Here is a 17,570-nt window from a genome sequence, read left to right as displayed (position 1 = left end):
AATCAAAGACAAAATTGCCTACAAACCATTTGATTTTTTCCCCTTTAGAGAGCCATGCAATGATATGGTGGTAAAGCACTGTGGGCATGGGCTTCACTTAACATTTCAAGGGGTTAGGGAGGTAGTTCCTGACCCAAGTGCAAATTAATAGTTTTACATGAGCAAAATACAGAATGGGTTCCTTCAGTTTGGAATCAAGTGCTTTGTCTAGGAAACATTTGCCACCATACACTATTTAATGTTTCTTTTTGTAACCAAGTGTAGTTTTGGGGTTTTTAGAGATGACTTTACACAGTTCAAAGAAAATCAGCCACAAAGACTAGAACAGCATGGTAATCTTGTTCCAGTAGCTTCCTGTCAGTTATATTTAAAAAAAAATTGATTTTTTTTTTTCCCAAATTTTAATTTGGTGACTGGGAGAAATTTTGCTCCCACCTTAAAAGATGAATTTCCAGCTCTGCTAGAAATAAGCCCTGCATGCTTATGAAAGTAAACTTTAAGGTGACTAAATGCCTTCTACCTCTTCCTTACTGAAGATTTACTTTTTCTAAATATCTTATGGGGGAAGGGCAGTTTGTGGAACCAAAGGCTGCTTTTGTAAGCAAAAACCTGAATTTCCTTTTTTAATAGAGCCAAATGTCACCATTGCTATCCCTGGTTAAGGCAGTGCCATTTTGGAGCGGCTCACAGTTGAAATTTACCTTGTCCCATCTGTCAAATTTTCTCCTTGAAAAAAAAATAAAAAATACTACTATAAATAATCAAAATATGACTCAAAAAAAAAAAAAAAAAGATGGAAAGATACAATTTTTTTGAAAAGTACAGTGCTTGGTGGAAGAAGGATGGCATTTGGCTACCCTGTTCTTTCTCGAACGCCTCGGTGTTGCCTGTCTGCGCCGGCCAATGTTGCAATGTAAGCAAGACTGTTTGATGCACTGCCACCCTCTATTGTTTGTTCAGTGTTTAGAATCTCCAGTGGGGAAGAGGAAAAGAAGCATGACTGTTAGTACTTCTCAGGACCCATCTTTCTCAGGATTAAACCAGGTCTGAACTGTCTCCTATTCCAACCTCAACCCCAAATTCATGTGCTTTATTTTTGTTTTGGTTTTTTTTTTTTTTTTTTTTTGTTTGGTTTATTTTTTGTTTTTTTAATTTCGTTTTTCTGGAGAATGTAGACCTTGCAAAAGCACCTCTTATGTTGGCATTATTCAGACATACTTGGCAAACATGTAACATTACTAAGATGTTTCCCTGTGGCGCTTGTTTAAATTGTGGAATTATTTCTAAACTTTGATAGGGCTAAATGTACGTGCTTGATTTCAGGTGCAGGCTTTATTTGTGGTCTTTCCAACTCAAAAGGCAATCTCCTAAAAATGTGGTGAAGGATAGACATGAAATAGCAGGGCTCCTGCTTGCCTTGCTGAAGGTTTCCTGCAGTTCCTATGGATGCACATGGAGAAGTTCTGCTATCAATTCAGCCAGACTCCTCCCCGTGCAGTTCTCGTTCAAAATCACCCCAAATGTGTAATGAAGACTTAATATTTTCATCCGTTGTGCTTAAAACCTGAAATTACTCCAACAAGCCGTGTCTTGGAGAAGCAGGAGCTTATCTTGTAGTGTCTAATGTCATATTTCTGACTCTTGAAGAGAAGATGAATTGCAGAGAGAGGAGCACATTTGCCACTTGGTAGCAGGACAGCTGGAAATTGCTGAATATGAATCACTGCTCGGGAGCTTGGCCATTGGTCCATTGCTTTCCACAGTAGTCTCCATGGATTAAATCCCCGGCGGATTCCTGCTGTATGCAAGCTGACAGGCTTCTGTTGTCTGCTTCTGAAACTTTCTTATCAGAGGCACAGACTTTGATCTATTTCTCTAGCTGCTCTTGGCAAAAATCATGCCCTACTTCTCCAGTTTCCTGCTGATAGTGCAAGAAACAGAATGAAGGTGCTGTGAGGTTATCTGGGAACCGGCACTGGGACGTTCTGTGCTCATCCAAATTGGGCTGTGTCTCCCAGCTTAATTCTTTCCAGGAGGGACTCACTCCTTTGCCTTCAACCCATCCACAGGGAAATACAGACTGATCCTGAGCTAGGGAAGAGAGCAAACTTCCCCAGGGAAGCTGCTGCTCGAATAATAGCCAGTTGCAGGTCTGTGTTGTGGACCAAGTCAGAAAATGAGGGATTGCAGTCGAGCTCAGGCTTTGCTTCTAGGAAAGTCACAGCAGAGCAATCACGTAAAGCTTTATACTGTCTGCTTTGGGATTCAATATCAAATATTTCCTGGCATATCAGATGATTTCCTCGTAGCTAGGGAACATATCCGTGCTCACTGCCTATACTGGGTGCAGCACAGCCAAGACCCACACCTTGCTGAGCTGTCTGAGCAGTGGAGTTGATTTAAGAACTTGGGTTTATGTCCCTTGCTCCAAGCATTCTGGGCTTTCAGGAGGACTTTCACCTGAACAGCAAATGTAGCACTGCAGTGCCTTGTGTTTGCATGTAAATCATGTCAAGACTTCAACCCCAGGTTTTCTGCTCTGACACCAGTAGTTTAAGAGGATTTTAGCTTTGCTTTTTCCTGTCTAGGCTACTGTAGTTGGTAAATCTTGAATCAGAATTCTGAACCGTAGCTACTCCACAATTCAGAAACTTTCAGTATCTTGGATACTTCATGCAGAGTTGAACTTCCTTGCAGTGTGCCAGTCACATCCCCCCCCACATTTCAGCCTTGGATGTATTTTAGTCTCCAGTTTGATTTTAAAGATGTATCTTCAGTTCTGGAATCAGCTTTAAGGTGATACTGAGTTGGTTTTTACTGAGACTTTATCAAACTTTAAATGTCTTCTTTCCATCATGTTCTGCCCCCACCCAAGTTAGTTTTGCAGCGCTGATCAGTCTGTAGGGATTGGAGTCCTTGATCCTGTAGCATTAATCCAGTGTTGGAATCAGGATTTGTAGCTTGAAGTCTGAGTGCTAGAATTTGAAAGGTTCCTTATGTACTTCTTTCTGCCTCAGCTTTTTTTGCCTAGTCCTGAAATCTTGCCCAAGAAAGTACAGCCTGGATGACCCTTTGTAGGTGGGCTGGCTGGCAGCACACTGATTACCACACACTAATTACCACACACTCAGGTTGCTAAATACCAAATAATTGGGCAAGCTTGGTTATTAGAAACCCAAATTGGATCCATTCCTTGGCTCCAGCTTCCTGGCTGTGTTAAAACCAGCACGTTTGTCCTGCTGCTGTGGCAGTGTTCTGGGAGCATTAAAGTGAGCCAAGAACAAGCTGTCTTGTTTGCTGGGGAAGGTTTTGGCCTTGTGCTCTGCAGAATGGCCACTGTTCTTTGGGACAGGAGGTTGCAGGATGTGCCTGTGCCCTTAACTCTGTGTGTGTGCCCTGCTCTGGTGCCAGTGGGGTCTGGGATGTGCTTTCACACATCTTCCTCCCTCAGCTGTGCACTGCAGTCATCAGACTGCTGTAGTGATAGAAAACAGTGGTAGAACTAAGCTCCAGAGGCTGAGTAGCACCATCTAATAATCCATTGCAGGGGATTGAGAAAAGGCTTGAACTAATTCACTGTTGAGTTTTTAACTGACTAGTTAAAGCTGGTTGCGCCTCTGCACTGTTACTTTGCTTCTTTTAACTGTAGGCTGTTACATTGTCTGGGTGTCTTAAAACATAGCTAATGCCTAGTGAAAGAAGTTGGGAATTTGGGGAATTGGCTAGGAATCTAACCTATTTTCATTTCTCTTGAAGTTATTCCTTATTGACTTTGGTTTGGCCAAAAAGTACCGGGACAACAGGACAAGGCAACACATACCATACAGAGAAGACAAAAATCTCACTGGCACAGCTCGATATGCCAGCATCAATGCACACCTTGGCATTGAGCAGAGGTGAGTGCAACGTTCTGGAGGGTGCAGAGTGGTCTTTGGAAACTTCTGGAGAGTCTGAACTCATTTTATATGAAAAGTGTATTCATGTCTTTGCAAGTGTTCTTCCTTATGGCTGCCTGTGCAGGGATAGGGGGGAAAATCCAAGCACCTAATTTGCTTCTTGAAGAGACTGTGTGTCTTGCAGACATCAGGTGGATGTTCTGCATATTATTTTGGCTTTTTAAAGGCTAAGCCATACTTTGATGTGGGTCTGTCAGAGGCCATTCACACATAAAATGGTGCTGACTAGCTTGAGAGGCCTTTCTGTAAGCAGAAAGGGTATTCTAAAGCTGGTGTCAGGCCTGTTTTCTCACTCTCTTCAACTTAGTAAACCATTATTTCTCCTTTTGCCTGCAAGCAAGACTTAAATACCTTCAGTCACACTGTATTTCAGTTTCATGTCTGTAGGTACGTACACATGTGTGTGGATATATTTATTAGAGCTTTGCTTAATCAACAAACACGTTTTTATCTTCTGGATCAAAGGCATTTTGTTCCTACAGAATCCTAGTATTTTCTAGTGGAGAGAGCACTTCAGGTTGTTTGGAAGTGTGGGATGCCTCTCTTCCTTACATCTGTGCCTAAAAATTGTATTGGATGACTGAAGAGTGTGGCTTTACCTCTCTTGGGTAGTTAAAGCTTCCAGGAATGTCTGTGCCTCTGACCTTTGTGTTAACCAAGATGAGAATGACAGAATTTCTCGTGGTCAACTTCAACAGAACATGTAACCCACAAACGGTGCTTTAAAATGCTCCGTGTTTCCTTTTTTACTTTAATTTCTTTAAGGTTCCTTCTGGGTATTTTATTGTCTGTCAGTGCCATTATTTAAACCAGCTTGGCATGTGGCTCAGGGAGATAATGACAGGTGTCACTTCTGAAATAAATGCATTTCACAGATCCCAAGCAGCTCTGGTAAGGGAATGTCTGTGCTTGCACCTGAGAGTGAAGGAGGGATCTGCAAAGGATGTTGCTTTAGAATTTAGTTGGGCACCAAAAATTGAATTTAGTTGGATTTTACACCATATCTGCTGGTAATGGGAATTCTGTTATAATTAGAAATGTAGGTTGGTGCTTGCTAAAAGCTGCTGAACTGTCTAGGTCAAGCCAGCAGTGAGGCAAAGAAGTAATGCATTCCTGTAATCAAGAGAAACCAGTTCTGGAGCTTATGGCAGAATATTTCAACCTCTAGTCCTGTACTTTTAACTGTTACAGAACATGTTTTCCTACAAGTAATGACAGCTATGCTCAAGGAGCTGTTTGCAGTGGTATTTAATAATGGAGGGGATTGTCCTATTTTCCAAATCCTGAAAACTACTTTTATCAATATATTGTAATAATGGACCCATTACAGATTTACAGAACTAAATGTTTCCTACTACAAGATCATGGCATTAAACATTAAAACATTGAACTGGGTGGGGGATGGATACTCTTAATCCCTTTATTGCCTCTGAATTTACCACTGCCTTCTCAGAAAACATAATTTTATGTCATGGCCCTGTACAGGTTCACTGAATGCTGTTGGTGATTAGAATCTGCAGTTCTAATGGAATTAGCAAGTTTTGCAGACTGGAATTTGTGGGCTCAGTATCATTTTTCAGCCTTTTGTCTGTGGTTTCATGTTGCAGCTGAGATGATCTGAGGGGAGGGAACCAATCCCCTCTTCCCTGGGCACGGCAGAGCTGTTCTGGCCTTGTGCTAAAAGCTTTAGGGAGCCAAGCTGATTTTCCCCAGGGACAGCTTTGCCTTTGTTCCCCAAAGGGTCACAGAGCTGGCCCATGAGTGAGGGGTGCCAGGCTGTTCTGGTTCTATTGGCTGGGCTAGTACACAAAAACATCACCAACTTCTTTCTTCTCCTACCAAGATCTGCAGATAGATCGGGTTAGAGCCTGTTCCCACTTCTGGGGAGCTGTTTTCCCCTCACCTTTGTGTGTAATCCTGTTGGCAGTTCCACTGTCAGCCTTTTGATCCTTGTTGGGGTAGGAGGTGTAGAGTCTGTCCTGCCATCCTGTAAATCCTTTTCTGGGTGAGAGAGCAGCAAAACCCACCAGCTTGGCCCCATAAGGGAGTAGGGAGGAGAAAAAGGAGTTATTTTCTGCCTCATATTAAATAGATGTCAGCTGCAGAGGGGCAGTCAGAGGAAAAATCTGATTTTACCACAGCTGGGAAAAGGCAACTTTGCCAAGAGGAAAAAAAAAAAAAAATCCTGGAGTGTGTTTTCCACTCCAGTGAACTGTGCTGCTCTTGGTGCTCAGGAAAGCTGTGAGCAAAGTACAGTGGTGTTCATGTGGCCAGAGTGGGGAGGTGGAACATGTGCAGGGCAGAAAGCATTTGAAGACTTTTGCATGAGAGTTTGTGCCAGTTGTCAGTGAAGTCTGTGCTGGATCACTTTGCAGTTCTCCAGCTGCCTTGGAACAGACTTTCATGGGAAGAAGGCAGAGGCACCTCTCAGATTGATTCATAAATAATGCTGTCTTTTAAAATCAGAGGCAGCTCAGGGGGTTTTGACAGAAGGCAAGGAAGAAAGGAGTGATGCCCCTTAGGGACCAGGTGGTCAGGATTGATCTCAGACTGAGCCGAGGTTCAGGGAAAAATGTGACTGACAAGATGTTACAGCCTTATTGACCTCATTAACCTCATTCTCTCTTACAATGCATCCCATGGTTCCTACAGGAAAATCTTCAGTTTCTACCCAAGCTACTTCAGGAAAGACATTTCTTTTTTTTTTTTTTCATTTTCCAAAGTTTTTGTTTCCCAAATCAGTGTAATTGCAGATGGAAGCTTAGAACACACAATACCTACAGAATATTCCTTGCTTAAAAATGAATAGGATCTCTTCCTGTCTTATGGTACTATTAAGGTTTATTCCTGAATCATTTGTTTAATTTAAATTTTTGAATGCTAGCACTGTGGAATAAAGTAAGAAATGCCAGAATTTGTAATTCCTTGTGTTTTTCCTCCTGCAGTCGTCGGGATGACATGGAGTCTCTAGGCTATGTATTGATGTACTTTAACAGAACCAGTCTGCCTTGGCAAGGATTAAAGGTAGGTTATGATGCCTTTTTTCCCTCCCCCACCCTTTTAATATTTTTTTTTCATGTTTGGGTAGCATGCTTCTGCCTGTCAGGTGGGTTTGTATAATGTTTAGCCTCTGTTGTACAAAGCAGCTTTTCCCAAAGCTTGATATTTATAGACTGTGGATTCTGCCTCTTACGCAGCAGGCAAAATGTGCATTGTTGGATTGTCTTAAAATTTATGCCAAACAATAGCTGACATCATCTGTGCCAGTTATTGTCCTGTTGCAGGCTGAGGCCCCTTTGGGAAATAAAAAATAACATTGTTAGTGGCTTTTTGAATTGCTGGAGAGAGCATGGAAATAATCTCTTGCCTGGCAAGTTCAGCCTCAGTGGTATCTTCAGTCCAGATTATGGCACAACTGAATAATTATTAACTGCAGCAGGCTTGTTCAGGATTTCCATGTATGGGAGCCAGCTACAAATGTGGCAGACCTTTCTTGTTTCACTTATTTAGACTCCAGTGATTGGTTTTCATGTTTGAATTGTTTTTCTTTCTTCGTGTGAGAGTTGTGTAATTCCACTGGTGTTGCAGCTGCACAGTTTCTAAAAAGGCAGCAGCTTGTGGGCCACTGGAACTCCTCAGCTGCAAATGAATGTAAAAGGTGCTGAAGCACCAGGCAGCCCTGAATGGGGGGAATGAGTGGGAATTAACACAACTTTGGCAAATGTAGCTGCAAGTCTGCTGTGGTTAATGGACAAAAGCAGCAGCTAGAACTACACGAGCTGTGCCATGTGATGGAAGCATTAGACTGCGACAAATGGTATTAAACTGTGGCCAAATCTTAATACCAGATTGACCTTCATTCTCTTTGCAATAAGTGTGTGGGACTTGGAGATTTCACATAAAATACTTACGGTTGACCAAAGGATTTTTGTCATTTTTTTTTTGCTGCTGTCCTTGTTAATCCAGTGTTGCACAATATCTCTTATATTGTGACCTACATGTTCCACAGGCTGCAACAAAGAAGCAAAAGTATGAAAAGATTAGTGAAAAGAAAATGTCCACTCCTGTTGAGGTTTTGTGTAAGGTAAGAGTTTCCAAATGATGTCATACTGTGAAATGGAAATTCTTTTCTTGTTTGTTGTTTTTTTCCCTAAACTTGAGCCATTATATTAAATAGCCTCACATGGCATTTGCTGCTGAATAATACTGCTTTGGCAGGCACTGGGTGCCTTGTGTTTGGCCACCCAGCAAGACTGGGAATGTGTGTACAGGGCAGCATTTGCTGCTGCTCCTTGGCAAAGTTCATGCCACCATCATTCAGGTCTTGCTGACTGTTGGGTGTGAGAGCTCCCAGCTCTCTTACACGAGGCTTGTTCAGTTCTTCAACGTTTACAGAGCAAGTTTGACATCAGAAGTAAATAAGTAACCAAGGTGGAGCTGTCTGGCTTGCCCACATCCACTTTCTGCCTCTCCAGGAGGGTTCATATTGTCTGCCCTTACTCAAATAGTGGCTGTAGTGGAATTGGATGCAAGTGATCTTTGTTTTTCCAAGGTTTTCCTTTGAGTCTTAAGATTCCTCTTGCACTGTGGCATCCAGGTGCTTCTTAACAAAGATCCTTGAGAACACAGCAGGGCTTGTGCCCCTCAGACAGCAGCGCCAAGGATTGCACTTTCTAGTCCTGCACATCTCTATCCCCAGAGCCTGACAGCATCTGCCAAGCTGTTGAACTGTTCATGGAATGGTTTGGGTTGGAAGGGACCTTAAAAATCATCCAGTTCCACCCCCCTGCTGGGAACAGGACATCCTCCACTTGTCCAGGTTGCTCAGAGCTCTATCCAGTGTGGCCTTGAACTTCCAGGGATGTTACACCCTGTGGTTTTTTACAGCACTGTTCTGTGTGCTGTTACCTCTTAGGAGCAGGCTTTCATACAGCATTAAACATTTAAAAATGTAAAGCAGAAAATCTTTGAAGTTTCATAAAGAGTTTTCATAATTTAAGTTTTCACACTTAATGCTTATTAACTGACCTTGTCTCTACAATGTTCAAGCAGATTATCAAGGAAACAAGAATGAATCTCTTACCAGATAATTATCATTATTTTAGAGAGTTAATAAGAACAAGATTTAATTAGGATGAATAGTGTGCTTTACAAATAAGTTAAATGTTGAAAGTTCTGGTAGCAGAGAGCTTATGTTTGCAAACCACCCACGAGGTAACAGTTCTGGGGAAGGAATGTGTACCTGAGCAAATCCACATGCTGAACTACTGAGCACATTAACAACTAGGGGCACAGTGGAATTAATTCATGCATCCTCATCCAGTTTTCCTCTGCTGTTAGAGACAGATGTACATCTTTTTGCCTTGGTTAGAAGGTTTTTCCAGTGAGCTACAGCTTGATTAACACTGTTGATTTACAGGGGTTCCCTGCAGAATTTGCCATGTATCTGAACTACTGTCGTGGCCTGCGCTTTGAAGAGGCACCAGATTACATGTACCTGAGGCAATTATTCCGTATTCTTTTCAGGTCAGTCTCCAAGTGGAAAAGTACAGAAACTTCTCAGGGTTCCAGTTGGGAACTGCTCTGTGGGACTGGCACTGCAGAGAGCAGCTCCTGTGTGTGTGCTGTAGGGAGTTCTTCTGGGACTCCCTTTCATTTCAGAGCTTCAAAAGCTGTTTAAAGGAACCTGAAAATTATTGTTCAATGTTAAACATAAAGGGAAAAGATTCTCTTGTTTTTGCATTGTGTGATGTGACCACAGGGTTGAGTCCATGCTTCAGGTTCTGTTGCAAGTACCATAAGTACCATAAGAAGTTGACCCCTTGGTAGAAGTCTTTGTAGCTTTTTATGTTTGGAAATTGGTGCTGGGCCCAGCAGTGGTTCCTAGGAGAGAAATTTCAGTGGAGGAGAATAGTGCTGCTTCATTGAGCTCGTTAGAGCAACTGGAACATAAATTCCACCTTGTGCAGTGAACAGCATCTGTCAAAAGAAGGGCTGGTACTGATCTCTGGAGTCTCCCCCCCAGGTTTCTGGAATCCAAAGAATTCCTATTCAATCATGTACAATACTGCAGTCTTTCCTTGAAATGATATCTATATATAAAAAAATAAAAAGCTCAGAAGCTCAGTGCAGACAGTGGGTGAGCTGGGCTGGGAGGAAGTGCTGCTTCCACAAGTGCAGACCTTTGTGTAAGCAATGAGTAAACGCTGCTGGCTGGCATTTGGGCTTGCTGCAAGAATCCCTTTAAGTTAGTAATACTTAGCATTTCTATACCATTCATAATCTCTAAAGCAGCTTAGAGAAGGAGCTATCCCCTAGTTGTGGGATTTCAGGCAGGGCTTGGTGTTAGCTCGGATGTGTTACAGCAGAACATCTCCCTCTCTTGCAGGACCTTGAACCACCAGTATGACTACACATTCGACTGGACAATGTTAAAGCAGAAAGCAGCACAGCAGGCAGCCTCTTCCAGTGGGCAGGGGCAGCAGGCCCAAACCCCCACAGGCAAGCAAACTGACAAATCCAAGAGTAACATGAAAGGTTAGTAGCCAAGAACCAAGTGACGTTACAGGAAAAACAAAAATTCCACGAATTTGGACAACGGCGGCAATTCCAAGTGTTAGATCAAGGAGGTGGTTTAAAAACTACATTTGGCTCTTAAATTCAAAAGCAAAACCAAAAGACGTCCTTGGAGAATTTGACTACTAACTTTATACCAAAATGTCCTTGTTATTCATATCATTTCTTCTGGGGATGTTGGGTCATTTTTAACCACTGCATCTTTTGCTCCCGCATTAACCACTTTCCAAAAACAAGAAACTGACTTGGTGTTGGGAATGTGACATTTTTATTTATTTTGATTTATATATATACATATATATATGTCCTTATATATGTATAAATATATAATGCAATCCAAAATCCTAGACCTAACACTTTTTAAGGGATAATTCTCATTGACTGGGCAAGGATCTAGAGACTTTGGGTTCTGCTCTGTGGCAGCTGGTACAGTGCTGTGGGTTTGCTTCTGTTCTGTATGCCTCAAACACTGGGAACAGAAAATTGTGACTGCTCTGGCTTCCTCCAGTGGGTTTACATTGAGACATTTGGTCCAGAGTTCAAGGAAGGGGCCAGTGAGCTCAAAATGCCTTGTCTAAATCAAGCAGTAACCCCAAACTGCTGTGGATTGCCAACTCACAATTTTCTGAGGTATCTGGGTGCTCTGGGGTGGGGCTTCAGGTTTCCTGATGATTTTTTGATGTTTCTAGGTTATGGTTTCAAAGGGAAATGTTGTGACATGTTCAAATGTAATTGTGTAATAACTGAAAACTGAGTTTGAAGAGACACATCAGTTTTTTTTCCCACATGGTCTAGAAGCTTTTAAAATACTTTTTTTTTTTTTTTTTTGTGTTGCAAATGTGCTGGTGTGAGTCTGGTAAGTCCCTAGGATGAAACTGCCACATCTGTGCATTTTTCAGCCAGTCCTGCCATGAAACCAATTCCTGCAGCTGAGCTGTGGGTAAAATTGAAACTAATGAGATTGTGTGACTGAGAATAGAGAAGCAAGGTTTAAATTCTGTACTGAGGCATTGCTGCTCTTCAGTACCTCTTGTCTGTCACTTTTATATGGATAAAATTACATAGTTGCTAACACAACAATCCTGGAAATCAAAGAAATGCAGAAGTGTTTGCAATAAACTTAAACATTGTTCTTCACGTATTGTGGCAACATTCAAACCTTACCAGGTGTCTTTAGTCAAAATAGCTATCAAAAAAACACATTTTGTTCAGAATAAATGAGGTATTAAAACACCTGCTGCTTTTCCCAAGATTGATGTGGTTCTTGAAAAAAAAAACCCAAAAACTCAGAGATGCCATTAAGTGTCAGATTTTTGGCATAGAGGGGCTGGATCTGATAGGCTGGAAACCAGTTCCTGCAGCTGCACCACCAGTAGCAGACTGGGTGATTAAGCACCTGGGCATGGATTGCTTCCTGAAATAGAGAAACTCTGACTGAAGTTCAGAACCCAGCCCAATCTGGGGTGTGGAGGGTTTGGCTGTTCAAGCAGGAGAAGATGATTTGAGCAAAAATGCACATTCCTCACAACAGCTCATGCTCAAAGTGAAGGCTTTGCAGGAGGTGACATTCTGTAAGTGGAACCTGCCCTGAAAATCAAGTTGTGAGCTGGTGAAACACAGTTTTGCTGAAGTGTTCTGAGGTTTAATGTGCTGCTCTCCTGGCTCAGACAGTCTCTGCCCAGGTGCTGTGTGTGAGGAAAGAAAAGGTCATTAAAGTGATTATCTGCCTGCACCTTGAAGTGATGCTTCAGCGCCAGAGAGCAGAGCTGAGCTCACGGCAAGGGATGAGCAGGGAAGCTTTGCCATGGAGCCTTAAACCATTTCTATTCACTGATTTACATTCCTTATCACACTGTCCTTTGGGAGAGACCCCTTGCTACAGCTAAGATGAAATTCCTGGGGTTTCAGCACAATTTCATTGGGGTTTTTTGGGGAATGACTCTCCTCTTCCCTCCCCATCACCAAGAAAGGCTTGTGACCTCTGGATTGATCAAGCTGTAATGTCAGCAGAGCATTAAAGAAGTGCTTGACAAACATCTGAAGACTTCAGAGGCTTCACCTCTTCATCAAAGTAAAGATTTCCAGAGTCCTAAAATCCTACATGTCTTTTTGTGGGGAATTCTGCCTGTTAATGAAGATTTTTTTGAACCCAGCTAAGCTGAAGGAGGAGGCTGTGTGGCTTGGATGCTCCATCACACTGGAGAGGATGAAATACCTGATTATTTTTTCTGGAGTTCAGTTAAATTCTTTAGTAGTTGCTGTAGCAAAGCCTGTGTGGAAGTGGCTCAAAAGGCTTCCTGGTATCAATGTTACCCTCTGGTAACCCTATCCATTGAACAGGAGTCCTGCAAATAGCGATGTTCAGGTGCAGATATTTGTAAAGTGCTGTTGAAGATGTGCATCTGGGCAGGGTGGGCCAGAGAAGGACAGACTCAGGTTGTTTGTCCAGTGTGCTCATTTACAGATATTCCTGACTTCCTTAGCTCAGATCCATGCTAAATCATCAATGAATCCTAGAATTTATCCAGGCTAAATAATCTGCTTAGTTCCAGAATAACCTGTTCTGTCCATGGCCTTTTTTCTCTTCAGTTTTTTTCCCCCTGCCCCTCTCTGGAACTGTGTGCAGTGTCTTTTGTAACAGCCAGATCAGCTGGTTTGGAACTTGGAGAGGTGAACTGTTCCAGCAGACAGAGCTCTGCTGACTCGGGGAGGTTGCGCTGCCTCTCTTTTGCCAGTGCAGCAGTTGTTCAGGTGTGATTTGTAACTGTGCTTACACTCAGCTTCCCTCAGTCATAAAAGTGACTCAAGCAGTCAAACTGCAGGATAAAGACTACCAGGTCCATTTGGGAGAGGTGTTTTTAACTCCTGGCAGTGGAGATTCTGCGAGGCTGTCAGCAGGTCCATTAATATTTGCTGGATGCCTGTGGTGGTGGCAGGATTGCTCAGAACAGACTGAGACTTCTCTGCTTGAGAATTAGAATTATTATTGACACCTGAATCCTTCTCACTTGCTTGTCTGGAGAAATGGAGAATACACAAACTTTGAGCATTTCAAACGGAGGAGGTTTTTAGGGAATTACCCTGCACTTGCTGCTCCCCTGTCAATGAGATCTTCAGCCATGGTGGTAATAAAGCAATTTGAGGATCCCTCATGTAGCACAGAGATTTTCAGAGGTTTGGGTAACACCTCAGAGGGACAAGGAGTGATGATTTGGCCCCGTGTGAAGTGAAGATCTGTGGAAGAGATGCCACCATGAGCTCTCCAGCATGTTCCTCATGCCAGCAGTGCTCTGTGTGCTCTGAGTATCTCCATCTCATCTGACAGCTGTGGTTGGGCTGTGTCTTTACAGGACTTTGAAGAGACATTTTGAGTAGAATCCAGTTCTCTGTTGCTCTCTGTAGCTGGACATTCTCCTGCCCAAATTACCTTGGGTTTGAGGAGTTTTAATAGCAGCAGATCATTTGGTAGGATGTCCTTTGCCCTCAGGTTCAGGTTTCCATTTCTTGTGAAATATTCAGACTTTTGAAGCAATGAGTTGATCTATTTCTTTCCACACTCTCCTTTGTTGACTTTGTTTTGGCTGCTTTGATGGAGAAAGTGGTTCAAAAGATGAATCAGTGTTCTCTGCTGAACACACTAAATGGAAAAACAGCATAATTTTTGGTTGTGTGCATGAAGTAAGGATTAGGGAACTCGGGAGTCGCTGGGCTTTCTGTGGGAATTTGCACTTAAGTGGGAATGGCTGTCTTGATTCTGGTGCAGGATTTTTTATTTTTTTTTTTAATATGACCAGTGCTGGATAAAGAGAATTGTCCCTCAATGCATTACACTGGGTTTGAAATGACCTGTAGCCAGTTCTGGAAGAGTTAAAGCCATTTTCTGGGTGCTCTCCGGATACATTTTGGACAGAACGTGAGACCAGTAAGACTTGTTTGCACTTGCTTCTCTCTGGATGACAGCACAAGCTATAGCTGAGGTCAGCTCTGTCTGTATTGCACTGAGAAGAGATTTCTGTTGCAAAAACTCAGAGCTGTGAATGTTGCTGTGATGAACTCGCCCATGGCCAGAACCAGCCTGCCTGGAGAGCGTCCAGAACGGAAACTCGCTTGGCAAGGCCATCTTTGGTTGAGGCTGCTGTTCCTCTGTAAAGCACAGCCCTGCCACCTGAGTCACCAGAAAGGAGCACAGAGGGAGGACAGGCTTAGCCTGCAGCACCTGGTTCTTGGAGATCTGTGTGTATTCCTGTCCTCTCCCTGTCCCCCAATGTCATCTGGAATTCTGAACATTCAAGGAACTGCTGTGTGTGCGCCACCTCCCCTGTCATGTGAGTCAGCACTTGTCCTTCCAAAGGCTGAGGTGTGCTGCTTCCCCAGGCAGTGTCCCAGGTCCTGCCTTGTTGTGGCTGCCCAGGGCGTGCTGCTGTGGCTTTGTGGTGGCACTGGCTACTGTAAGGTGAGTGATCCCCTGCCTGGCCGTGTGACACTGCCGTACTGCGTCTCTGGAGAGCACCCTGCAGTCAGATGACAGCTTGACATTCAGGGATATAAACACGAGCCACTGCAGACAAGTAGAAAACAATCCTATGAAATTACATCCTGTTTCCTAGTGGCAATAACACAGCTTGTTTTCAAACTGCTGGGCTGAATTCCTGCTGGTGCATTAAGCCTGTTTCCCAGTGCAGCAGTAGGTGTGAGTGAGAGGTGTGTGAGCTCCAGAGTTGTGGCCAGTGCTGGTTACCTTTGGAAGTGGACACCAGGAACTCTGCAATTCCCAGATGGAGCAGCATTTTCCCCTTTGAATGACCATAACTGCTGTTTAATTTCCCTCCTGTGAATGCTGTTGCTCGTTTCCATCCCGTATCAGTAAGTTTGCCCTTGTGTTTATCTTGCAGGTTTCTGAGCATGACGAGGATGGGACAAAGCAGAGCAGATCGGAGCAGGACTTGTCACTCCCCAAATCCTAGAAATTTTAGTTGATACACTTGCCAGTGGCTGTGGGCAACCATTTCCTTGGTGTAAAGAACTTAATATCAGTATAAACTGGCTCTGGGCAGTGTCAGTGATGCTGCACCTTGAGTTGTAGCAGCTGTAATTGTGAATATTACTGAGATAGTGAAACATGGTGTCCAGTTTTCTATTGCATTTTTTTCAAGTGGAAAAGTTAACTAATGGTTGACACACAAGTGGAGAAAATTGTGCATATGCCAATTTTTGTTACCTTTTTACTTTGAACTACACTGCTTATGAGATCTCATTGTTTTGGAAGAATGGCATGAACAGTCTTCGGCAACAGTTGTGATAATTGTAAATGCTCACAATTGTGCACTCTTTTCTGGTTATTCCTCCCTGGGTTTTGAAAGTTGTACACTTAAAACATTCTTAAAGTTGTTGGCTTCTATGTGCAACATACCAAGCCAGCTGACATGGTAGTAACCAAAGATTCCAGTTTTTAAGCATATGAAAAGACTCTGCCTGCTTACCTGTGCTAGAAATAACAGCATCTAAAGTGAAGACTTAAGAGAAACTTAGCGACTACTAGATAATCTTTAGGACTCTGCATTAACTCTATAATGTTCTTGGTATAAAAGGAAAAACAGCATATTTGTCACGAAATTTAGTTAACATCTTACAACTGAACCTGTATGTAAGTTGCTTAGATAAATGTAATCACTGTAAACATCTATATGATCTGGGATTTTGTTTTTATTTTGAAGCGGGAGCTTTTTTGTTTACAAGTTCATTAAAAACTAAAAACTGTTTCTGTAAGGAAATGAGATTTTTTTAATTTGCCTTGTTAATTCAGTTTAAGAAATTTACATTACCCTGTTTTTAAACCAACTTTAAGGCCATTTGTTAAGCAAAAGAAGTCATATTTCTTTCTAAATCATTTTAGATTTAGTGTTGTAACTCTTCCTCATTTTGTTTTTAAATAAATTTTGTATTTTTTCCTTGAGGGGGAAGGGGCAGTCTTGCATTTTTATAACCTGTTGTTTGAGACCAGCCCTCTATAATAAGATTGGAATTTTTAAAAAGGAAATGGCATCTTTTGCAGACCCAGGATTGGCAGCCTCCAAGCACTGCCATGCCCTGCCTCGGCTGGACTGACTTGTGATTGCTGCTTTGGAGAAAAAATTGGAATGGTTTGGAAAAATTTGGATGGTTTGAAACCAAGGCATTTTCTTTCAAGTTCTTGTGAAGTGGATATGACCAGATTTCCTCTTGTTCTTGGGGGCAGCCTCGCACCATGCAGAGTTCACATTGGTTACTGCCCCAGGCTGTCTTCCTTCTCACTCCTATTCTAGCCCAGCTGAAAGAAAGAAATACTTTTATTGCTGGTAATTCTTTAACAGTGTAATTTATTCCTTTATAGCATGTCAGAATAAATTAAAAAAAAATGTCTGAAAATGCTGCCAGATGCCTATTGTGTAAATGTTGTCTGTATGTTTGTTTTTTAGACAGTTTTCATGCATGGAGCAGAGTTCCTGCTCACAGCTCATCTTTTTTACTATTGGAAAAGATCTTTCTTTCCTTTTGAAAACCATTTCTTCGGGATCATAAGACACTGTGCGCTCCTGGAATGGTGATGATGTGGATCAAGGCTCCCCTGTACTCTGTCCAAGAAGGATCTGCCCTGAGATGTTAAACTTTAGGTGGAGAACATTGTGTGCTAATAAATAATAAATGCTGGGGTAGATAATCAGGGAGGCTGCTGGGCTTCAGAGATAGCAGAGCACACTGGGCAACTCGTGAGGCACAGCAGGCTCTGCTGCCTGCCAGGTGCAAGAAGAAATGGAGCTCATTCTCCTGGCCAGGATGCTTTTCCAAACTCCTGAGTATTGCCCCATCCAAATAAGGATGGTTTTCAAGCAATGCCTCCTGTGAAAACCAGGCTGTTTGTCAGAACTGGTATCTAGAGCACTGTGAGATGTCCTTATCCACGATTTCTGCTGTCTAGGCAACGTGTCTGACAACACACGTTGGCAGGAGGGGAAGAAGCATCAATGAAATGCTTTCTTGGCAGCTGTTCTTGGAGAGGCT

The 17,570-nt window shown here is 42.6% G+C and overlaps 1 protein-coding gene across 4 annotated transcripts in view; it reads left to right on the top strand.

Moving 5' to 3' along the window:
• CSNK1A1 (casein kinase 1 alpha 1) overlaps window positions 1–16,947 on the top strand; it is a 32,325-nt gene extending 15,378 nt beyond the window's left edge. The window contains exons 5-11 of one of the 4 annotated variants that reach the window (XM_053990788.1): window positions 961–1,044; window positions 3,757–3,896; window positions 6,902–6,980; window positions 7,966–8,040; window positions 9,376–9,482; window positions 10,345–10,493; window positions 15,425–16,947. In XM_053990788.1, coding sequence (XP_053846763.1) covers window positions 961–1,044; window positions 3,757–3,896; window positions 6,902–6,980; window positions 7,966–8,040; window positions 9,376–9,482; window positions 10,345–10,493; window positions 15,425–15,432 — 642 coding nt within the window. In that variant the 3' untranslated portion in view covers window positions 15,433–16,947. Of the gene's footprint in view, window positions 1–960; window positions 1,045–3,756; window positions 3,897–6,901; window positions 6,981–7,965; window positions 8,041–9,375; window positions 9,483–10,344; window positions 10,499–15,424 lie in introns of those variants that run through there. The other 3 variants (XM_053990790.1, XM_053990791.1, XM_053990789.1) reach the window with 3 other exon arrangements.
• The last annotated feature ends 623 nt before the right edge of the window (window positions 16,948–17,570 follow it).

This window comes from Vidua macroura, chromosome 15 (assembly GCF_024509145.1).
Source record: "Vidua macroura isolate BioBank_ID:100142 chromosome 15, ASM2450914v1, whole genome shotgun sequence".
NCBI lineage: Eukaryota > Metazoa > Chordata > Aves > Passeriformes > Viduidae > Vidua > Vidua macroura.
The sequence above is the reverse complement of the archived record's forward strand: the minus strand, read 5'-3'. Positions and strand labels throughout refer to the sequence as shown.